Source organism: Nelumbo nucifera, chromosome 2, assembly GCF_055504915.1.
Source record: "Nelumbo nucifera cultivar China Antique chromosome 2, China Antique-T2T, whole genome shotgun sequence".
Lineage (NCBI taxonomy): Eukaryota > Viridiplantae > Streptophyta > Magnoliopsida > Proteales > Nelumbonaceae > Nelumbo > Nelumbo nucifera.
In genome coordinates this window covers 97,662,632-97,687,476 of record NC_142650.1, presented here as the reverse complement: position 1 = coordinate 97,687,476, position 24,845 = coordinate 97,662,632, and the positions used below count along the sequence as shown (strand labels likewise).

The 24,845-nt window shown below is 44.3% G+C and overlaps 2 protein-coding genes across 3 annotated transcripts in view; both read left to right on the top strand.

Annotated features, from left to right (window-relative positions):
• The window catches only part of RECA3 (RECA homolog 3), a 62,212-nt gene extending 38,963 nt beyond the window's left edge, over nt 1-23,249 (top strand). For both annotated transcript variants that reach the window (XM_010271349.3, XM_010271348.3), the window contains exons 6-8: nt 7,258-7,404; nt 7,530-7,664; nt 22,531-23,249. In XM_010271349.3, coding sequence (XP_010269651.1) covers nt 7,258-7,404; nt 7,530-7,664; nt 22,531-22,818 — 570 coding nt within the window. In that variant the 3' untranslated portion in view covers nt 22,819-23,249. The remainder of the gene's footprint in view (nt 1-7,257; nt 7,405-7,529; nt 7,665-22,530) is intronic.
• Nucleotides 67-7,246, top strand: LOC148802594 (uncharacterized). The gene has a single exon (XM_088898535.1). It carries the CDS (start codon nt 82-84, stop codon nt 1,387-1,389), a length of 1,308 nt encoding a protein of 435 aa, XP_088754661.1. The 5' UTR covers nt 67-81; the 3' UTR covers nt 1,390-7,246.
• Nucleotides 23,250-24,845: the final 1,596 nt, after the last annotated feature.

Below are 24,845 nucleotides of genomic sequence, written 5' to 3'. Positions count from 1 at the left end.
GTTTTGTAGGATGCAGAAACCAGGTTCCTAGAGATCGAGAAGCTGGCGTACGCACTGGTCACGGCAGCTCGGAAGCTCCTCATGTATTTCCAAGCCCACACTGTCGTAGTCCTCACAAATAAGCCTCTGAGACAAGTCTTACTCAAGCCCAAGGTATCTGGTAGACTTACGAAGTGGGCCATCGAACTCAGTGAATACGACCTCCAATATGAACCTCGTACGGAAATTAGGGCCCAAGCCTTGGCCGACTTCATAGCAAAGTGTACTTTCAGCACCACAATCCCCGAACTACCAGAGATCGGACACGGAGAAGAGGCTTCAGCCAATACGGCACCGATCCTGGTCAAAGCAGGGCCAACTTGGGATGAAGAACCCTGGATCCTTCATGTGGACGGGTCGTCCAATCAACAAGGAAGCGGAGCCGGCGCCATACTACACGGACCAAGCGGAGTGAAACTAAAGTATGTACTTCGGTTCGAGTTCCCGGCGTCCAACAACGAAGCTGACTACGAAGCACTACTAGCCGGACTCGCATTAGCAAAAGAAGTACAAGCAAAGCACGTCATCATCTGCAGTGACTCCCAGCTCGTGGTCAATCAAATCACCGGAGACTACAAAGCCCGCGATCCTGCCATGGCCGCCTATTTGGCCAAAGCCAAAGAAATCCTGCAAGTCTTCCGGTCTTATTTTATCAGGCAGATTCCAAGGTCTGAGAACGCTGAGGCCGATGCACTGTCCCGATTAGCCAGCACGAGCAACAACACCATGAGGACCATACACATAGAAAACCTTCCTCGACCCAGCATTCTCAGGGGGGCAAAAGAGGTCGCTCCTGTTACACAAGCCGAACCAAGCTGGATTGACCCACTCTTGAGCTACCTACTTCACGGAATCCGATCTGCAGATCGCAACGCAGCTAGGAGGATAGAACTACAGGCAGCCAAGTATGTCATGATAGACGGGCGATTGTACCGAAGATCCTACACGCTCCCCTACTTGCGCTGTCTGCGACCGTTAGAAGCTGAGCTCGTTCTCCATGACACCCATGAAGGCCTATGCGGCGGACACTTGGGGGGCAGGGCTCTCGCGCAAAAAGCACTACGACAAGGGTACTATTGGCCCACGATGAAGGCAGACGCACTAGAGCTCGTCAAGAAATGCGACAAATGTCAGAGGTACGCCAACATCCATCACCGACTTGCTGCCGACCTAAAGTACCTCACCAGCCCATGGCCCTTCGCACAGTGGGGAATTGACATTCTCGGACCATTCCCGCCAACGACAGGACAGAGGAAATTCTTAGTAGTAGCAGTAGATTACTTCACAAAGTGGGTAGAAGCGGAACCCCTAGCAACAATCACAGCTCGAACCGTGCAGAACTTCATTTAGAAGAACATAGTATGCCGCTTTGGATTGCCCCGAGTGCTCATTTCTGACAATGGTAAGCAGTTTGAAGATATCAAGTTCTAGAATTGGTGTGCGGAAATGGGGATACAATAGAACTTCACTTCGGTAGCACACCCCTAGGCGAACGGGCAAACAAAAGTCACGAACAGAGCCATACTCTGCGGACTGAAAGCTCGCTTATCCCGCGCTAAGGGGCTATGGATAGAAGAATTGCCCAGCATACTATGGGCCTACCGAACTACAGCCAAGACCGCCATAGGAGAAACCCCCTTCAACCTCACCTATGGCACAGAAGCAGTAATCCCAGCCGAAATTGAGATACCCACACTACGTCTAGAAGCCTACGACGAAGAGGGAAATGACGGCGAGCTCCGCACCAACCTCGACCTAATAGAAGAAGTAAGGGACCTTGCCTACATCCGGACCACAGCCTACCAGCAAAAAGTAGCCCGGTATTATAACGCTTGAGTCAGAAAGCGACACTTCCGCATTGGAGACCTAGTCCTCCGAAAAGTCATGGTGCCCGAGCCCGATATAGGTAAAGCTCGGACCGAACTGGGAAGGTCCCTACCGAGTGAAGCGGATACTAGGAGAAGGCACGTACAAGCTCGAAACCCTCGATGAAAAGAAAGTGCCCCGCGCATGGAACATCAACAACCTAAGGCGATACTATCTCTGATTACGAACCAAAGCATCAGCCCCGAAAACAAGTAAGCAGGTTCTAACTCTCAAATTGTGATTTCTAAGCCCGTCGTCTAATATGGGAGTACTAACTTAGCCATCGGAGCAACCCCGTCGGGTTAGTACCCTGGGTCCTCTGACAGCTAGTTCCTTACAGGTCTCCAAGGAGCAACTAAATCCAGGAGCGGACTATGGGTCCCTCCCTAAGTCTAAGGGCCACAAGAAGACCGCAGTTGCCACTTCGGCCTGGGTGAAATCCAGGAGCAGACTACGGGTCCCTCCCTAAGCCTAAGGGCCACAAGAAGACCCCAGTTGCCACTTCGGCCTGGGTGAAATCCAGGAGCGGACTACGGGTCCCTCCCTAAGCCTAAGGGCCACAAGAAGACCCCAGTTGCCACTTCGGCCTGGGTGAAATCCAGGAGCAGACTACGGGTCCCTCCCTAAGCCTAAGGGCCACAAGAAGACCCCAGTTGCCACTTCGGCCTGGGTGAAATCCAGGAGCGGACTACGGGTCCCTCCGTAAGCCTAAGGGTCACAAGAAGACCCCAGTCGCCACTTTGGCCTGGGTGAAATCCAAGAGCGGACTACGGGTCCCTCCCTAAGCCTAAGGGCCACAAGAAGACCCCAGTTGCCACCTTGGCCTGGGTGAAATCCAGGAGCGGACTACGGGTCCCTCCCTAAGCCTAAGGGTCACAAGAAGACCCCAGTCGCCACTTTGGCCTGGGTGAAATTCAAGAGCGGACTACGGGTCCCTCCCTAAGCCTAAGGGTCACAAGAAGACCCAGTCGCCACTTTGGCCTTGGTGAAATCCAAGAGCGGACTACGGGTCCCTCCCTAAGCTTAAGGGCCACAAGAAGACCCCAGTTGCCACCTCGGCCTGGGTGAAATCCAGGAGCGGACTACGGGTCCCTCCCTAAGCCTAAGGGCCACAAGAAGACCCCAGTCGCCAGTTTGGCCTGGGTGAAATCCAAAAGCAGACTACGGGTCCCTCCCTAAGCCTAAGGGCCACAAGAAAATCCCAGTTGCCACTTCGGCATGGGGGAAATTCAGGAACGGACTACGACTCCCTCCCAAAGCCTAAGGGCCACAAAATGCCGAACTGACAAAAACCTGGTTATCTCTAACCCTTAAGGGAAAGACAACTCGCGTATGAACCCTACGGTGTCTACACCCTTGTTGCTCTTACTCAGCTCGGTAGCCCGATAGTCCGGGGTAACCCGCGCAACCCAAAGTAACACAACTTCACTCAGTTACCCTTACCGCCGACTCGGTGGCTCGACAACTCGGGTAACCTATACATTAAATTGACCAGCTCGGAGTCCACTCACACTTAGAAGTATTTTTGCACTCAGAGATACTCGAAAGAAACTATATTTCATTAAAAAGAGAGTTCAGATACAAGAATTTTTACTCGAGCTCAAAGGCTCGGGATAGTACATTCACAGTTTAGAAAGGGAAAAAGAAAGGAGCTGTCACTCAGAAGGGTCTGCCGCCTTGGCCTCAGTGTCGCCCTCCTCCCCCGAAGAGTTGGGCTCTGCGTCCGCCTCCTTGGCCACTTCAGGGTCCAAGCCCGCCATCGTGATCCCACCAAGATCAAGGTCGGGAAACTTCTGACGAACTAAGTAACGACACAGCTTGAACCCTGTCCGGTAGGAGTCCAATCCATATTCAACCTGCAAAGCCTCAAATTCTGCGGACTCCTTGAAGCTCTCCACGGCTTTGACCCTCTCTTGTGGGATAGAAGCTTCGAGGTCTGCAATCTCCTGCTCCAGACACGTTTTCTCCTCGCTCAGTGAGGAAATTTGTCTCTCCTGAGTCAGGATAAGCTCCTTCTGGGCCTCAACCCCCTTCTTGGCCCTAAGCGCCTCGCCCCGAGCATGGTTCAAGTCGCGGTGGAGACTCTACATCTGCGTTCTGGCGTCGATAGCTTCCTTCGTGCGGATCGCCACCTAGCAAGCCAACGCACGACCAATGGAGTTAACCTGCAAACCAAAAAGTCGAGGTCAAAAAAAAAAAAAAGAGAAGAGAAGAGAAAGGGGGAGAGGAAAGGTAGAAGGCTCACCACGATACAGTGGCTGGCAACTAGTCCCAGGAGAGTGCCCGGAGCCAGCTCGGTCCACTTCGAGACTTCTTCTTCGAAGACAGCCTCCTGACTTTTCTGCATGGCCTTGACGTGGTCCATGATGCTGTCCTTCACAGCCGGAAGATAACCTTCTGGTCCATCCACAGGTATGGACGAACACCCCGGCTCTTTGGACTGAACTTCCTCACGCGGGACCTCAGCCAAGGTCTCAAGGGCAGCAGACTGGGCCTCCTCCTGAGGTACGGAAGACGGTTCCACGATGACGACCTCGGGAGATTGCTCGGCCTCCGGACACGGTCTCTTCATGCCCCTCTTCCTCCCTTTCTGGGAGCTCCTCAGAAGACTTAGCATTGATCGGCATGGTAGCTGCCAAAAATAAAAGGTAAAATTTGTCACGAACTAATCAAGATCTTGAGAAAGTAAAAAGCCCAATACGACCTACCAGGATTCAAGCCGGCCTGCATGAGTTTATCTTCAACAAGGTAGTTCGAGCAGAGGAAGCTGAGCTCCGCCCAAGACTTAAGTGTCTCTCTTGTCTTCAGGCCCAGCCTAACACCAGGTACCTGAATTGCCGGCCTCCATTAGGTCAAAAAGGGCCACCCCTCGGGGTTATGAACTACAATGTAACCCCATTTCCAGGCTGGAATCTTGTTAGGAAGTTTGTGCAATAGCTTGTACCCCGGGCGAGGGGATAGGTAGTAGGTTCTCCTGTGCTCGGGGAGAACACAGGAGGAGTTTTTCTTGATAGACAGGATGGTGGAAAAGGTGTCGAGGTCAAGGGGAAGACAGTACTCATAAAAGATTGAAATGGTCCCTACCACATTACGAACAAAGTTCGGGTGTAATTGATCTATGGTTATATTAAAGGACTTTAGGACCTCGGTGATCAAAGGATGTGACGGAAGACGAAGACCAGTCGCGAGTTGCTCTTCAAAAACCACGATCTCGTTATGATCGTGCTCCCAAGGAAAGTTACCACGAGGAAGGCTATAGGAGAACTCCCTCGGGAGGTGGTACTAGTGAACTAGAGCTTGAAGTCGGTCCAAGGTCATCGTTGAAGGACCGAAGTTGTCTAGCTCTCGACCTTGGCAGGAGGTGGATGCTTGACCACCCGAGGCCTCTCGGGGAGCCTGTGCTTTAGAAGGGCCACGATCTGCCCCCGAACTCACAATGGCCCCATCCTGGCCACCGACCAGGGCCAAGGCACCCACCTCGGCCTCGTCAAGAGGGCCATCGGAACTAGAAGGCGACATGGTGATAAAACTGAAAAAAAAAAGAAAAGAAGCGAAGGGAGACTCACCAAAAAATGGACAACCTGGCTAGGAAGGAACAACGAATCGGGAAACCCAAGCTAAAGAAGCAAGCGCGACCTCAAGACAAGAGCTGATGGATTTGTAGCAAAGGAAAATGGGTCCTGGAGGACACTATTTATAGCCACTGTGCCGAGAAAGCAACGGTCAAGATTAAAACGATCCGACGGCTCCTAAGAAAACCGGCTGCACGACCCTCGAGACCGAAATCAATTTAGCACATTTTTTGGCGTCCGTAGAGCTTATAAGATCGCCTGACGTCCACGCATGAATCGCACGCGGTCCGTCCCACATCAGCTTAAACTCCGAGCCAAATCCACTTGTCATATCATGAACTCCCCGCACCAGGTCAGGACCCCTAGCTCGGGGAGTGGGGGGCAATTGATGAAGGGTGATTTGGCCCGACCTCATAGACGGACGACACGTGTATGTGACTCAACACAAGTGACAACCTGGCATAAGCCAGCTTGGTATAAAGCGAGCTCGGGTATGCTAGTACTCCGAACTGGGATCACCTCAGCCCAAGAACACTTCAGCATTCACAAAGGCAGACCAAGGCGCGAGCTCGAGAAGCTCGCTACTCACTAGCTCGCTACCAAGCAGCCGGGTATCTCGCAGATAGCCCATCTACCTTATAGAGCTCCGCGTGGCCACCTCGAGGAATGCACCCCCCTTTTTCTTGAACCCCGCTGGACCGTACTTATAACGGTAACATTAGTTCACCAACTTCCCGTTTTGGCGGGAAGTGACAGTATTACCGTTTGGCGGCGCTTCAACCACCTAACACACGACAGGTCCCATCGTAACAGGGGTTCAGTGACCATTCCACCTACCCACCTGAGCCAGTGTATAAAAGACCTTGCACTCACCTGGGGCAGAGGTATGTTCTATTACTATTATTGATTGTGCAAAATCTCTACTCTCTGAGCTCTCATTGTTATCATCTCCAAGCTCTACACTATCACTGTGTTCTAACTTAGCCATCGGAGTATCCACCCCGGGATCTCTGAGCTCCTCTCTTTCAAGAACCCGTTCTCGTTGTCGTTGGAAGCCAGGTCACCTCTAGCAGGGAGTAACCAGATTACGCCACATCAGTAAGATTTCAGGAAAAAATGTTGTTCCTAGGGATTAAAATGATTGTTTTTTCTGCTTCTGGGAACAGAAGCACAGGAGTTATTTTCTTTTCTTTGAAAATGCTACCAAATGTTACATTAGTTGGTGATTTTTTTGTATAATTATAGATATATATATATTTTTTCAGTTTGTATAATTATACATATCTTCTAAGAGATTTCTAAAGGAAATTAAATAGTAAATGATTTTTGCCGATTGCAAAAAAATGTAAATGATTTCATAGAGTACTGCAGGTAAAGTTAATTAAAGAATCTGATAGGCAACGATGAGTATGTGGGTAATATTCATCTCATTTGATGCCAATTTCTCTCATCAAAATGCATACTTCTCAAAATACACTTCAACACTTTCCAATTGCTTCTGGTTACACCAGACACATTAAATATGAAATCTAATTTTATTCTTCCACAAAAACTCTATTGTCAAAAATATTGATGTTACTGTATTTATGAAAAACAAATTGATGTTACTGTCACGTGGTTTAATTTACAGCCTCTCCTTTTGCTACTTTAACTGATTTATATTCTGCATGTTGCTTATTACTGTGTTCACCATTTTTTATCACTGGCATTGAGGTTGCTTTGTTGTAACTCATGTTGCTTCCTCTCTTTCTGTCATGTCCTACACTCATAACTTTGGCAGGTAGCAGCTCTTGTTCCCCAATGTGAACTTGACTCTTCAATAGATGTTAGCTTTCCAGACATACAATCACGACTAATGACTCTAGCACTACGCAAAATTCATTCTTCATTGTGCCAGTCCCAAACTCTTCTAGTTTTCACTAACCAGGTATTTTGCTAGTGTAATATGTACTCTGAACTGATAATTCTTTTTTATTTTCGTCATTTATTTCAAACCGTCTTATAACAAAGACACATGATATAAAATTAATTATACTCCTTTATTCTATTCAGGTTAGATCTAATTTAAAACCATGTCATGGTTTTGTGCATGCAAATGAGGTAACTTGTGGTGGAAATGCCTTAAAATTCTATGCAGCAGTACGAATGAGAATCACAAGAAGAGGACTGCTCAAGATGGAGAACGAGGTAAAGCTTTTATTACATTAAAGGAGCATGTATAAGGTTTTGTTGTTAAATTTTCTAATAGCTAGGGGTGCTCATCAAAAACCAAAAAACCAAAATATCCGGTTAACCGAACCGGTCGGTTCGGTGTTTTGGAAAAAGTGAAGGTACAGGTTTGATTTTGGTTAGCCAATATGAAAAATTGGTGGTTAACTGTCAAGACTGTTGGAACAGACCAACAGAAGGCAGTTAATCAGTTTTACAAGAGGAGGCCACATCAGCACAACTAACCATCCACTTGTAACAACTGCCATCCAATTGTAACAACTGCCATCCACATGTAACAACTGTAAGAATCAAGATTGTAACACTATAAGTAGTAGAGCAGAAAAGGAATAGGACATTGACTCTTTCAGCATTAAAACTCTCCCCCCATCTCTCTATCTCTCTCTCTCTCTCTCTCTCTCTCTTCTAAGAATTCAGGAGGTTGGCCCCTTGAAGAGCCCTGAGTTAGGCAGGTTCCTAACAATTTGGTATCAGAGCTAGCATGACCAACACAAGAAACACATCAGTAGACAGCCGAGTGGATCAGATGGAGGTCGAGATCCATCGAATGTTTTCAGATCTCAAAGAAATGAAGGAAGGCTTCACTGCTCTCCTCCTTCGACTGGAGCAGGGGGCAACGAACATTGACAGAGGAAGGCAAGAAGAGCGCAGCAATGAAAACAGGCGCAGAACAGGGGCGGCAACAAGAATAGCCAAAATCGAATTCCCCATCTTCTCAGGCGGTGACCCAACTCCCTGGATTCTCTGAGCCGAAAGGTATTTCGATTACCATGAAACACCAGGGCAAGATAGGGTAGCTCTGACTTCTGCGCATCTTGAAGGGGAAGCCATCCTCTGGTTTCAATGGTACTGAAGGGGGCACCCTCGTCAAACCTGGGTAGACTTCACCGATGCCATGACTGTCCGTTTTGGATCATTTGGGTTCGAAGATCTTGATGAAAATTTGGCAAAGCTGCGACAGGTGGGATCAATAAAGGAATACCAGATGGAGTTGGAAAGGTTGGCCGTGAGAGTCCAAGGGTGGACGGAGAAGGCGTTGGTGGGAAGCTTCGTCGGTGGCCTAAAAGAAGAATTGCGACTAGAAGTGAAAGCGATGCAGCCCACTTCGGTCATCAATGCGGCATCACTAGCAAGATTGTATGAGGACAAGCTCAGTCGAGCAAGAAAGGTGCAACGACCATGGGTTCCAAGAGCAAGAAGGGAGCAAGAAAGGATGACAACACCAGACAAGGAGGAAGAAGTACTGGGCCCAGGCCCACTGGTTCCTTTCAAATGGCTGACCTGGGCAGAGATGCAAGCCCGCAGAGACAAAGGTCTCTGTTACAACTACGAAGAGAAATTTGGGCCAAGCCATCGCTGCAAGAAACAACAAGCGTTTCTCCTCCAAACAGATGTCAAAGAGGAAGACGACATCACCGGTTGCGAAGAATCTAACCCAGGGTGGGAAATACAATCCAATGGCATGCCTAGAATATCCTTACAAGCCCTTATGGGACTTGCATCCCCTCAAACAATGAGAGTTGCAGGGCTGATTCTAGGACGCCAAGTGCCAATCCTCATAGACAGTGGCAGATCCCTTAACTTCATAACTCAAGTCTTGGTGGATAAAATGGGACTTCCGGTTCAACCAACAACGGCCTTTACGGTTCATGTGGCCAACGGTAACAGCCTATCTTGCAATAGCATTTGCATGGGCCTACCACTAAAGATTCAGGGTCATCAGTTTGTGGTGGACCTATATCCTCTCCCATCTCAGTGGAGTAGACGTGGTGCTAGGCATTCAATTGTTAAGACAGCTAGGACCCGTGGTCTGTGACTGGGCCCGTCTCACCATGGACTTCACATCAGGAAACTCTACAGTCCATCTACAAGGGCAAACATGCAAGGGCCCAAGGCCCATCAGTCTTGCAACACTGACAAAGCAAAGAGGAGATCCAGATCAGCCTATATTCATGCACATAGACTCAAATTGGACCAGGCCATCCTTAGCTGACAGCAGCCCAGATGGGCCTAGAGACTTCCAAAGCCGCCTACAACAACTCCTTCAGCACTATGGCAACGTGTTCAAAGAACTCCTTCACCACCGCATCCCCCTCATGCTAGGATCAGCCCCGACCAATGTAAGACCCTACCGGTACCCTTACTTTCAAAAATCTGAAATCGAGAAGCAAGTTCAAGATATGCTTAAGCAAGGGATAATACAGCCCAGTCACAGCCCATTCTCTTCACCGGTACTATTAGTCAAGAAAAAAGATGGGACATGGCGGTTCTGTATTGATTACAGAGCCCTTAACAGCATCACCATTAAAGACCGATTTCCGATACCAGTCATTGATGAGCTGCTTGATGAACTCAGTCAAGCCACCATATTCTCAAAACTGGATTTACGAGCTGGGTATCGTCAAATAAGGGTACATAAGGAGAATGTTCACAAAACAGCTTTTAGGACACATGATGGCCACTATGAGTTCCGGGTCATGCCATTTGGGCTGACCAATGCTCCAGCCACATTTCAAGCGTTGATGAATGACATATTCCGGCCATATTTACGTAAGTTCATCCTTGTTTTCTTTGATGACATATTGGTCTATAGCCCCCATTGGGAGGAACATCTGAACCATCTACAGGTCACCCTTGCAACACTTGAGGCCCACCAGCTGTTCGCTAAAGAGTCCAAGTGCTCCTTTGGGCAAAACCAAGTTCACTACTTAGGGCATGTTGTAGAAAAGGGGATTGTAGCGGCTGACCCAGATAAAATCTCCAGTATACTGGGCTGGCCGCAACCCAAATGCGTGAAAGAATTGAGGGCCTTCTTGGGCTTGTCCGGGTACTATCGCCGCTTCATCAAAAACTACGGCCTAACAGCTACCCCATTGACCCAATTTCTGAAACAAGACGCTTTTAACTGGTCAACCCAGGCTCAACAAGCTTTTGAGCAATTGAAACAGGCAGTTGCGAGCCCTCCAACATTAGCACTGCCTGATTTCACAAAAGATTTCATCATTGAGTGTGATGCCTCCGGTCAAGGCGTTGGGGCTGTTCTCATGCAAGACCACTAGCCTTTTTCAACAAGGCCTTAACATCACAAAAGTGGGCCAAATCAGTTTATGAGCGAGAATTAATAGCAATAGTCTTAGCAGTCCAACGTTGGCAATCCTACTTGATCGGTAGACGGTTCACAATTCGGACCGACCATCAAAGTCTGAAGTTCTTATTGGATCAATTGGTTCTATCCCCAGAACAGCAACGCTGGATATCCAAGCTACTGGGGTACGGCTACAGAATTGAATACAAAGCAGGGGCTGCTAACCGAGTGGCGGACGCCTCTCACGGCACCCACAGTCATTTCAATTACTAGTATCTTTCCCAACCTCTCCACTTCTGGATCTACTGCAAAAAGAAGCCCAATCCCATAAGGAGTTACAACAGTTGAAGGCCCAAGTATTGGAAAATCCCTCACTGCACCCCGGGTAGACAATTAAGAATGATCTACTCTTCTTCAAGGGATGCCTGGAAATCCCGGCAGCCTCTGCTCATCTCAGGAAGCTCCTAGAATTATTCCATGCCTCACTCACAGGTGGCCACTCCGGCATCCTACGAACACAAAATCACATCGCCACACAATTTCATTGGAAAGGCATGCGTACATCTATCCAGAACTTCATAGCCGGGTGTGCAGTATGCCAACAAAACAAGTCAGCCACTACAGCACCAGCAGGCCTCTTGCAACCACTCCCAATACCAACCCAAGTCTGGGATGATATATCAATGGATTTCATCACGGGAATTGCCCGTTTCTACAGGCAAAACAGTTATCCTTGTGGTAGTAGATAGACTGGCGAAATACAATCATTTCCTACCTCTATCACACCCATTTACAGCAGCCACAGTTGCTGAATTATTCCTCTGGGAAATTGTGCACCTACATGGGCTCCCTAGCTCAATTGTATCAGACAGGGACCCTATCTTTATGAGCCGTTTCTGGGCTGAGCTCTTCCACCTACACGGGGTTAAACTATTCAAGTCAACTAGCTACCACCCCCAATCTGATGGACAGACAGAGGCGGTTAACAAGAGTCTTGAAACATATCTGAGATGCTTCGCAGGAGATCGACCAAGACAATGGGTGATGTGGATCCATTGGGCCGAATGGTGGTATAATACCACTTTCCATAGCGCCGGGACCCACCCCCTCTACTTATGAAAAAGGAACCACCATAGTAGTGGCTGTTGAAGAATAGCTAATGCAACGAGATGAGGTGCTAAGGGAACTAAGACATCATCTCTTACAGGCACAACAATGGATGAAGCACACCTATGATAAACACAAGAATGTCCAATATGAAGTAGGTGATTGGGTATTTCTCAAATTACAACCTTTCAGGCAGATTTCAGTTGCAAGCCGACAGTGGAACAAACTCGGCCCGCGCTATTTTGGCCCATTTAAAATCCTGGAGAGAATAGGATCAGTGGCCTACAAACTAGACCTTCCGACAACATCCAAACTGCACCCTGTATTCCATATCTCTTTACTAAAGAAAGGGCCGAAGTCAGGAGTCATTACAAGTACGACCCTTCCCATATTTTCAGAAGAAGGACAAGTGCAGACTCAGCCAGCCCGCATCATTGATTTCAGATGGGTGCGCCAGGGTGGCAGAGTCATACCAGAAGCATTAGTTGTTTGGTCTAACCTTCCGGAAGAGGATGCAACCTGGGAATCGTACTTAGATCTGCAATCAAATTTTCCTACATTAGACCTTGAGGGCAAGGTTGCTCTAAAGGAAGGGGGGATTGTCAAGACTGTTGGTGTTAGACAGTTTTGTATGCCCTTAGCTTCAATCATTTTGATGTACTTTTGTTATTTAGTGGAAATAAATAAAGTGCATGTTTGATTCATGTTGTTTGGTTTAATTCTGTGTAAAACCCTAAAACTGGACATTTGTAGAGACTCATGTTAGTTTTAAATGTTCACAGCCGTTGGATAAGTCTGGGGAGATTTATCCTGCCAAGGCTGATACTGGTGTGCCACCAAGTGTTGGGATGGCCTGTCTCAGCCGTCAGGGTAAGACCCGAGGCACATACAGCATGGGATTACTTGAATCCTTGAACCGGACCAGATTTCCAGTCTTGCCCTGGACCTTGGAGATAGATGGGCAAAACTGGAAAGTTACACCTGACCCCTAGACTCGATTATGACACTTCACTAGGTGCTGGATCAGGCTGCCTTTGATATGCCAATCAGTGAGATCCTTAGTGGGGATCAAAACCTGGGTATGTTGGGGCAGTTTGAGAATTCATCTGAGTGGGTGGTCATAGTGACAGAATCAGCCACTTTGTCGGACAAAGGGTAATGATCGGGAATGCACTCTCTCTGATGGAAACCAAACTGCCGGCAGTTGATTTCAATCGTTGGAATTTTGTTTTTGCAAAATTAATATATTTACATATATATGTACGGTTTCAAAATGTTTGCAAATGGTTTTAATTCCCGGGATCCATGTGAGAGGAGAGTGCGGCACTGTTCCTTGCAGCCGAGGGAGAGGTCCTCTCTTGTCGGGCAGTGCTTGATCATTAGGGGCTGAGAGGTTAAGTGTAAGACCATTTAGGATAATACCTGATGGGCTAATCTTGCACCTGCCCACAGTCCCTGGGTTTTTATAAGATGGCTTGGCCCAGGGACCACTTAATGTAAGTGTTGGGCCCATAGGGTTCATACGATGGACTCAAGGGGTTCATTGAGTTTTTCAGTGAATTCGGCTAGGCCTTGTATTAAAGGCTGGGCCGAACCCATGTGGCTGGTGTGTAGATCAATGCTTGGGTCCCACGCCATACAAAGAAGCCCAACTGGGCAGCAGATTGGAAACTAATTAAACACTGAATACTTAATGGGCCAAAAGCCCATTTCGAAGTGGGCTGATATGATCACCCATCAATGGGGCGAATTTGAGATTGAAGTTAGCAAAAAGGATTGGGCTCTTAGCCTTATCCACTCTTAGAGACCAAATTCAAATCAGATTTGAATCTGGTAACCTCCTGATAAGATCAGGAGTAAGCTAACTCTATCTGGGAAAGGGATTAAGATTATCCCCTATCCAAATACTGATTTGGATTGGGATAACTCCTAATTAGGAGATTTCTTAATCAAGAAGAAAAGAGAGGAGATTTTCGAATGAACCAAGAGAGGGAAATCAGATTTCGATCCAAGAGGTTCTGGTAAGCAAGAAAGGTTCCTGCGAATTGAGATTAGATCTCATTCTCTCCAGAAAAGAAAACAGTTCAGCCTTTTCGTTTCTGGAAATCTCCTCCTGCCGCCGCCATCTGCATTGTTGCAAGATTTGATCTTTGCAGAAAAGAAAGTCAAGAAACCAGTTCTTGACATCAGTCTTGCAAGAAAGACTGAAAGAATTCAGTGTTTAGTACATCCAGGGGATTCTTGTGAAGGATCCAGTGTGTAGGACACACCCTGCTGGTTCTGTTCCATCCACAGCTGTGTCATCTTCAGCAGGGACAGATCTTGGAGCATTCTTTGGGCGTGAACACCAACTTTGGGAGATACTGCTTCTCCGGATCAGGTATAATCCTCCCATTTATCTTTTGGTACAGATCTGGTTTGATTAGGGTTCAAGTAGATCCTTGAATATTGTATTCTAAATTCAGGGAATATGATTCCCAGTTGGGAGAAGGTAGGAAATTTTTGAAATTCGCTCCACCCATTCCGCAACCTTTATGGCGTCCATTAGATGGATCCTACCATTCTTTCAGTTGGAACAGACCAACAGAAGGCAGTTAATCAATTTTACAAGAGGAGGCCACATCAGCACAACTAACCATCCACTTGTAACAACTGCCATCCACTTGTAACAACTGTCATCCAATTGTAACAACTGCCATCCACTTGTAACAACTGTAACAATCAAGATTGTAACACTATAAGTAGTAGAGCAGAAAAGGAATAGGACATTGATTCTTTCAGCATTAAAACTCTCCCCCCCCCTCTCTCTCTCTCTCTCTCTCTCTCTCCTTCCAAGAATTCAGGAGGTTGGCCCCTCGAAGAGCCCTGAGTTAGGCAGGTTCCTAACATTAACCAAACCAATTGGTATATATATTCTATATATTTTTCATATATTATAAATTATATAATATACATAAATATATATGCATTATATATATTTATAATATATAATATATTATATATCATTTATAATATAATATATCACATACTTTTTTAGTATTTATATTTGTTAGAGTAAGCCAAATAAGGGTAGATTAGTCAACTCACCTTGGTTAAGTTATGAGCTTATGTGGCAGTCTTATTAGAGGTTCTCTGTCCCATACTTAAGTAGGGGCAGTTTAGTCCTTTACATTTATTAGAAGCCTAATCACTATTAAGAGGTCGACTGATAGGGTTTAGCTATCAGGTTCGACAGTTCTTTCATCTTCTTCTTCTCTTCTTCTTCTTCTTCTCCTTTTCTTTCTTCTTCTCCTTACTGGTTCGGACTACCGTAGCAACAGTAGAAACATGGTATCAGAGCGTGACAACTTCAGTTCGTGACCTGTTTCAGTTCGTGACAACTTCAGTTCGTGCTTCAGTTCTCTCCTTTTTCTTCTCTGGGCTGTCAATGGAGAAAAGTTGTTCGTCCCAGGCTTGAAACATCACAGCTCTTCTTTTTTCTGGTGCATAGAACCTCCTTTCCTAAGAAAACAACTTCAGCAGTGAATGGTTGGCTGAAGCTCTCAAACGAAGGTTGGTTATCTCTCCTCTGTGTGCTGTTGGTATTTCTGGGTTGAAAATCTTCAAGAACTTGAGAGGACTGATCAGAACCTAGAGAACTAGGTTGGTTGTTGCCCTGGTTCTTGGAAAAATTCCAAGAATAGGCTGTGTTTACAGTGACCAAATGGTGTAAGGGCTGCTACTGTAGGTGGCCGAATGGTGCAAGGTGTAATGCAATGGTACTAGTTGAGTTTTTGTTGGTCTTGTGGTGCCCTCTTAAAAGCGTTAAAGCAGGTCTGTATTGTGTGTGACAGCTATGGCTGTGTGGTGGTGCTTGTGATGCACAAACTCTGCTGAGTAGTTGTAAGAGAGCTTGCATGTGGTTAGTAAGTGCTGAATTAATGTCGGTGTAGTCTGTGTTTTTTTTTTTGTGAAATCAGTAGTGGTGTAGATAAGAACAAAGGCGTGTGTATCTATCATTGTGTTTAGGGACTGCTGTAGGTTCTGGAACATCAAACTCTTGACAGCAGCACTTAGTTGGTGATTGGGAATTCAGATTAGAGGCAGCATTGAAAGAGTATCATGGTAGCAATGGGAGATGGCTGTAGTGATCAGAAACCTAGTGTGGTGGTTTCCTCTGACTATCTAGGTGTACAGATGACCTCAATTAAATTGAATAGTGAGAACTATGTTCCATGGGCCAAGTCGGTGGAAGTTTTTCTCAAGGCAAAGAGAAAAGTGAAGCATGTGAAAGAAGATAAACCACTGGCTGACTCTCCAGGGTTTGATGATTGGGAACAGGAGGATGCTCAAATCATGACATGGCTATGGAACAGTATGGAACCCAAAATAAGTGTCAACTTCATGTTCTTAGATACAACTAAGGACATATGGGGAACATGCCAAGAAGCTGTATTCTGGGCAAGATAATACTACAAGGGTATATCAGCTCTATCAAGAGTACTTTGGTCTGCAACAAGGAAATAAAACCCTAGAAGAGTACTATGCCAGTATGAAGAACCTCAGAAATGAGCTCAATGTCTATCATCCTCTAACTCCAGATGTAAGGTTCAGCAACAACAGAGGGAACAACTAGATGTCACAAGGTTCTTAGTGGGGTTGAAATCAGAGTATGAACCAGTTAGGGCCCAAATATTGGGGGGCTCTACCCTTCCTACACTTGAGGAAGTGTTTGCTCGGCTTCGCAGGATTTCTTTGGGACAGACAGAGAATCCCACACAGTCTGATAGATCAGCTTTTGTGACAGCCAGAGGAGGTAGACGTGGTACAAAAGGGGGAGGACATGCCTCCCGAGGAGGTCGTGGTGGTTCCATATTTGGCCGTGGTGGTGGTCGTGACTCAGGGGGAGGCCGTGGCAAAGAAAAAGGCAGCTCTACAAGGAAGTGTACCCCCTGTGGCAGGGAAGGACATTCCGTAAATTTCTGTTATGATCTTCATGGCCGCCCTCTCTCTAAATGGGCCAATCATGCTGTTGTTGGTGGGGTTGATGTCAGTGATAATCAACAGACAAACCTAACTCCTTCCACATCTACATTTGTTTCCAGAAGGGAGATGGTGAGTGTACCGCGTGATGAGTATGAGCGGTTCCTTTAGTCCATTTCACAGCACACTACTGCTACTCTTGCCCACTCAGGTATAACTTGCCTGTCATTTAAAACCTCCCCTTGGATTATTGACTCTGGAGCCTCTGATCACATGACCGGGACTCCAGGTGTGTTCTCTTCTCTCTCTGAAACTTTCACATCTCAAACTGTTACCCTTGCCAATGGTTCCTCCTCTCCTATCTGTGGTGTTGGAAATGTTGACATGGCTTCTCTTTCTTTATCATTTGTTCTATATGTCCCTAAGTTTCCATTCAATCTTATGTCTGTTAGTAAATTAACCAAGACTCTTAACTGTTCTGTTACTTTTTTCCCTTTCTCTTGTGTTTTTCAGGATCTCAGGACGGGGAAGAAGATTGGTGGGGGGCATGAAGCTGGTGGATTGTATTATCTTGACGGTGGTGGATCGTCAGTTGCACTTCAGACTTCACTCACTCCTCTACAGTGGCATTGCCGACTGGGACATCCTTCTCTCAAGGCACTCAAGATACTAGTTCCGTCTTTGAGTCATTTGTCAGTGTTACAGTGTGAGTCATGTCAGTTTGGGAAACATCGTCGTGTTTCCTTCAGTCCTAGAGTTGAAAGTCGTATGTTGAGTCCTTTTGCTTTGGTTCATTTAGATGTTTGGGGCCCGATCAAAATAGTCTTATAATGGTTACAAGTATTTTGTCACTTTTATTGATGATTGTTCAAGAATGACATGGATTTATTTAATGAAAGAAAGGAGTGAATTATTTTCCATTTTTCAAAAGTTCCATGCTGAAATACGTACACAATTTGGTGTTCCAATCAAAGTTCTTCGTTTAGATAATGGTCGTGAATATTTTCTAACTTCCTTTCAACAGTATTTAGAACAGCATGGCATCATTCATCAAACTTCTTGTGCATCCACTCCTCAACAAAATGGGGTGGCTGAACGGAAGAACCGTCATCTCCTTGAAACAGCTCGGTCTATTCTTCATCATGAGTGTTCCTAAACGGTTTTGGAGTGATGCTGTACTTACTGCGTGTTTCCTCATTAATCGGATGCCCTCCTTTATTCTTCATGGTCGGTCTCCCTTCTCTATCTTGTTTCCCACCTTGTCTCCCTTTCCATTAACACCTCGTATCTTTGGTTGTGTGTGTTTTGTTCACAATCATAGTCCTGGAATAGACAAGTTGGATGCACGCTCCATTAAGTGTGTCTTTCTTGGCTACTCTCGGACTCAAAAAGGGTACAAGTGTTACATCCCATTACTCAGAAGTGCTATGTCTATCCTGATGTCACCTTTTTTGAGTTTGTTCCCTTCTTCTCAGGAACTGAAGCATCTTCGTTTCCACCTTTACTTCCTCTTCTTCTTCCGGTCAGTGATCCCGTTCCGGGTGTTCCTATTGGAGTTGACTCGTCACCTCATCCAGTGCAGATCCCTACTGAACGACCACCAATTCGGCAAGTGTATACACGTCGAACGACACCGGCCCCTCCTCCAACTTCTACCTTGTCCGCGGATCCTGTTGTTGCTCCTGTTGCTGAACCCTTAGGACTTGACCTACCCATTGCCTTACGGAAAGGTAAACGTAGTTCTACTCTCCATCCCATTTCCATTTGTGTTTCAGTATCTCGCCTTTCTGCTTCACATCGCCAGTTTGTTTCACTATTGTCATCTATTTCCATACCTAACAATGTCCAAGAGGCTCTTAGTTCACCTGGGTGGAGGCAGGCAATGGAGGAGGAACTCTCTGCTCTTCAGCATACTCACACGTGGGAGCTCACTACTCTTCCTTCTGGTAAGCATGTTGTGGGTTGTAAATGGGTGTATACTGTTAAATACTTGCCAGATGGTAGTGTGGAGCGTCTGAAAGCCAGACTTGTTGCTAAAGGGTATTCACAGTTGTATGGAGTGCACTATATGGAGACCTTCTCTCAGTGGCTAAGATTAGCTCTGTCCGTGTGTTAATTTCCCTGGAAGTTATGTATGATTGGCCCTTATTTCAACTTGACATAAAAAAATGCCTTCCTTCATGGTAACCTTATAGAGGAGGTATATATGGAGCAACCACCTGGGTTTGTTGCTCAAGGGGAGGCTGGTAAGGTGTACAGACTGAAAAAGGCAATTTATGGGTTGAAACAATCGCCTCGTGCTTGGTTCGGGAAGTTTAGTGAAGTGGTGAAGAATTTTGGAATGAAACAATGACAGGTTGATCACTCAGTGTTTAGTTATGACTCAGAAGCTGGAAAGATTTTATTAGTGGTCTATGTGGATGATATTGTCATAATTGGCAGTGACAAATTGGGGATCAACAAACTCAAGGTCTTTCTGCAAAATCATTTTCAAACAAAAGACCTTGGGACATTGAAGTATTTCTTAGGTATAGAAGTTGCTAGATCAAGACAAGGTGTAAACCTGTGCCAAAGAAAATATGTTCTCGATCTATTGGACGAAACAGGACTGTTAGGTGCAAAACCGGTTGAGACTCCTATGGAACCAAATGTTAAGTTGAGCAATGATACAGGGGAAATATTTGATGATCCTGGAAGGTATAGACACTAGTGGGGAAGCTGAACTATTTGACTATCACGAGACCAGACATCTCCTTTGCAGTCAGTGTGGTGAGCCAATTTATGCAGAACCCTCGTATATCTCACTGGGATGCAGTTCTTAGAATTGTAAGATATTTGAAGGGAGTTCCGGGCCGTGGGCCATTGTATAAACCAGGAGGAAAACTTGAAGTAGTTGGGTACACGGATGCAGATTGGGTGGGCTCTGTGTCTAATAGAAGATCTACTACAGGTTACTACACATTTCTTGGAGGAAATCTTGTGACGTGGAAGAGTAAAAAGCAGACAGTTGTGGCTAGAAGCAGTGCTGAGGCCGAGTACAGAGCCATGGCACACACTACATGTGAATTAGTGTGGTTGAGGAATCTCCTACAAGAAATCGGGTTCCACATGGATAAACCTATGAAGTTGTACTGTGACAATCAAGCTGCGCTCCGTATCTCATCCAACCTTGTTTTTCATGAGAGAACAAAGCACATAGAGATTGATTGCCACTTTGTAAGCTCAGGTGATCAGTGGGCAGATTTGTTTACAAAAGCCTTAAGCTCAGGGAGAGTGAACTATATATGTAACAAGCTGGGATTATATGACATATATTCTCCAGCTTGAGGGGGAGTGTTAGAGTTAGCCAAATAAGGGTAGATTAGTCAACTCAGCTTGGTTAAGTTATGAGCTTATGTGGCAGTCTTATTAGAGGTTCTCTGTCCCATACTTATGTAGGGGCAATTTAGTCCTTGTACATTTAATTAGAAGCCTAATCACTATTAAGAGGTCGACTGATAGAGTTTAGCTATCAGGTTCGACAGTTCTTTCATCTTCTTCTTCTTCTTCTCCTTACTGGTTCGGACTACTGTAGCAACAGTAGAAACAATATTATATAATTATATATCTATTTATAATATATATTACAAATTCAAAAATAACTGAAAAACTGAAGAATCAAACTGGTCAAAACCGAAGTGGTCAGCTGTGAGCATCCCTAATAATAGCCTGTTCTCTATTCTTCGTCCATTTGAGGGCTTTGACTCTTTTGTATTTCTCATACCATTATTTTTTATGGGAAATTATGAGGGAGGGAAGATACTGCTGAAATGTGAGCTGCCTATGCAAGGATGAGCTCACTACATCTCTTTCCCCCCCCCCCCCCCTCCCCCCATGGATATCACTGCAAAGTCTATGAATTTCTCAAACAATTCCAGTAGGCAACCCTATACTCCACAAAAAATCTACTTTGTGCTTCTCCACATGAATAGCAAGTGGAAAAAAAAAGATCCTATTCAAAGGACAGGAAAATTTTTGCTCTCCATAGGCTCTCCACCTGAAACTTTAGCTCTGCCTTTTACTAACAGTCAAGGTTCAAAGTATCGACATGTATCGACCTGTATCGGCCGATACGTATCGTTCCGGGACCCCACCGATATGCCCCTATAGTGGGTGTGTTGGGGGTCTGACCAGTTCAGGGGATGGAGGAGACCTAAACCGGCCCCCCTGAACCGGTTTCAGAAAAGAAAAATAGTATTGATTCGCCTGATACACCCATACCGGCGTATTGATATTTTGAACCTTGCTAACAGTAATGGAGGAATAATAGAAAATGACATATTAAAATACATTTAAAATAAAAAATACTTTCATTTTACAAGACTTAATGGTACCCATCCCTATACTTGACTGGTGAAATGAGTCTTGTTTTTATCTTGATGATGGGAAAACAAGAATTAGAAATGAAACATGGGGAACAGTTTATCTGGATGCAATGATTGCGTGTGGTCTTTTGGAAATTAATGGAAATAAGGACAGCATGATGGTTAAGAGGTAAAAGATGTGGAGGCAGGTCATGCCTAGGTGACAAGGCACCCGTGGAGGGTTACTTTGCTTAATTGCCAAGTTATTTTTTACTAGTGCTATTATACAAGTAAGGAATAACTCAAGGTTTTTTTCCATTCTCTACATATTGATTATTGTTTCCTTCATTTCCTAGGACAAAAGTAGTGATTATATTTTTCATCCTTCTCATCTTTTCCTAGGACAAAAATAGGGGCTCAGCCCCTCTATTTTCTAAAATTTCTTTTCTTTCTTCCATTTTTTGATAAATATGTTGATTTTATATGTTTTAAATGAAGGTTATACATTTATTTTATGACGATTATGGATAATTACTAGTGAAAGATGGTTGGTGCTTGTTATGGAACCCATGGAATTACCCTAGGATTCATGATTTTTATTCAAAAAATCCATTGCCTAGGCAGAAAGGCACTCCCTTGTTGTACAATGAATAACAGTAACAGATAGATGTGAAAACTGAAAACTAAAATAATTACTCTCTTATCTGTTTCTTCTCTTTTGCACCCATTCCCTGTTTAAGTGCTTAGCTGCATTTTTTATGTGATTAATGATGGTTGAGTTTTCTCTTCAGATGTTATGTTCTATTGCATCTTTTGTTAGATTTTGTTTCAGTGGGTTGGCAATTTCTTTAGTAGAAAACTTCATGAACTTTCATCAAGGTTTTCTGATTATCTATCTGCTTTTATGTTATTCATTGCCTTCATTGCACTCTATTTTCCATTCCTTAAGACCTTGAAGTACTCTTAGTGGGGAAGGGGTAGGGACATTGAGTGGTGTCATTTTGAAAGAAAACAAAAACAAAATAAGACAACTTACATCTCACCTCTGTTACTGTTAGTGGGGAAGGGCAGAGCTAACATGTAAGGATGTCAAGCAGAGAGCTCACACTGGAGCACTAGACAGAAAAATCCCAATCTCATCCATGTAAAAATAGTGATGCATCATTAATTGCCTAACTAATAGAAGGCATCCTGCAATATATTGCTTCTATTATGCCCCTGACTGCATTTTTATTTATTTGCAATCTCTTTTCTATTTGAAAAACAAAAAGAAAACATAAAAAGATTTGTTTTCATTTGACGTTCTTTTCTAATATTTGTCTTCTAGATCACCGGCCTTGGTGTTTCTGTGCAAGTGGTGAAAAATAAACTGGCACCTGCGATGAAGAGGGCTGAGCTGGAGATCAGATTTGGGAGTGGAATTTGCTGTGAATCAGAGGTCTTGGAGATTGCTTGTCAGCATGGACTCATATTGAAGGAAGAAAATGGATATCGAATAGAAGGGAAGGTTTTCAACGATAAGCAGGAAGCTGAACGATATCTGGCTGAAAACGTTGGTGTTCTAGATAAGATTGTCACAATCTTAAGAAAGCAGTTGTTTAAGAATGAAGCATAATCATGATGGACCCCAGTTAGAACATCATCGAGGAGAGAGTATCAGATCTAACATAAAAAGATGGAGCTGTATTTGTCCAGTTGTAATTGGTTTTCGCTCCATGGCCGCCACCCATCCAGTTTTTATGGCAATGTAAGCTTCAAAACATTCACATTTATATTTTTCTGTGCATTATTCCAATTGTGGACTCCGATTATCTATAAGACTGTTGGTGATGAGTTGTGCTAGGCGAATGTACATCTTGAGCTAAGTGAAGAATATAGGGCTGACAGCATCTTATTTCTCTCCTTGGACTCTTTAGTCGCGTTATTGTTGTAAGTTATCTGACACATTTGTTTCTGACTTGAAATATTGTACACTACATACTGTTTCTTTTTCTCAAATTTTTATTAAGCATAGCCATCCTCAAATGGTTGGTTTTAAAGTTTAAACTGGAATAGCACGAACAATTCATTCGGCCAACTTCATGTAGTTAATGATGGCCTTTGATGATGATGATGACATTTCTTAATTTGGGCAAATCTCAAATGTCTGAGATGTCAATCCTAGGTTTGGAATAGCAGTCCCCTTAAATACATATTATTACTCCAGAAATCCCATTCGATATTGTCCAGAATTGCTGCGCCACTTAAAATTGGTGACCTAAGGAGGTTTTTTTTTTTGATCAATAACAACAGATTTCATTAAATAATAATAAAGTTATAAAAAACAGGGGAGCTAAAGAATCTCAACTCCCCAGGGAAAGGATAAATCCCAAGCTGAAATAGAACAAAACAATTACAACTGAGCCCAGAACCCAAAAATCCTATTCACTCCTTGCCTAGCCAGACCATCAGCAAATGAGTTTGTACTTCTCTTAACCCAATTATACTGAACTTTCATATTCTTGGACAACCATTTGAATTTCCTCTTATCATTACTGTAACTCTAGAGCTTAGAATTGTCTTCTTTCAACCAATTCACTACCACCACAGAATCTCCCTCTACAATCACCTTCTTGACCTTTAGTTCTTTAGCCTTTTGTACCCCTTCCAAGGCTGCTAACACCTCAGCCCTCAACCAATCCCCCACTCTAATTGAGCTAAACCCCCCCAAGACCCGAGGGCCCTGGATTTCCCATGCTATTACCATCAAAATTAATTTAATAAATCCAGGAGGTAGGTGGAGGATTCCATATAGTATTCAGGGTCTTTTTAGCTAAGGAGGTTTAGAGGCACTACCCAAGTTTCAAAATATTGCTAAGCTTAGAAATGTACATGTATTTTGAATGTGTTGGATATGTATGAATACTGTGAAAAAAATATGAATATGCTTGGATAAATTAGGGAAACACTTATAAATTAATCCTACAAACACAATAATAGCATCAAGTGGGTTGATAACTGTGATATAAACACATAAGAAATGCATACTTTAACAGTTTATATGAAGAATTATATTACAATCAATATGGTGGGCATGTAATATTCATGACATGCCATGCCATGTAACATATGCAAATTACTAAATGTGTAAAATCATTTTATGTTATTATTGTTATTTTTATTCAGTTAAATTATTAATTGATAATTAAAGAATTTAGTTAATCTAAAAAGTATATTAGATTCATTAGAATGTAAGATTCCAAGCACAAATCAATGTGCAACTATTATATCATCAGGTAAACAAATTGATTTGCTGTAAAAGCTAACTATTTGTTTTGTTTCCTGGATACCCAGAAAATCTCAAAAAAGCTTTTTCCTTTTTATTTATTTTTTGTTAAAGAAGGTTCTCTAGGTTTATATCTAGCATAGAGCCTACATTGAAGTATAATTAATGGTAGTCTCCCATTGTTCCTATTGCCCGTTGTTTGTAGCACAGAGACGGTGGGCCAAAGCAATAAAATGTTACAGTAATAGTGTATGCCCATGTTTACAGACTTCAAATGATTTTTGGTCAGTGGTTGCTTCAATTGGACAAGGACATGTTTTGTGGTATTAAGTACCATCGTAAGAACAATTGCAAACTGTAAATGTTTGTTTACAGTT

Coding starts and splice junctions, on each gene's coding strand:
- LOC148802594 (XM_088898535.1), top strand. CDS start 82: ATGTATTTCCAAGCCCACACTGTCGTAGTCCTCACAAATAAGCCTCTG.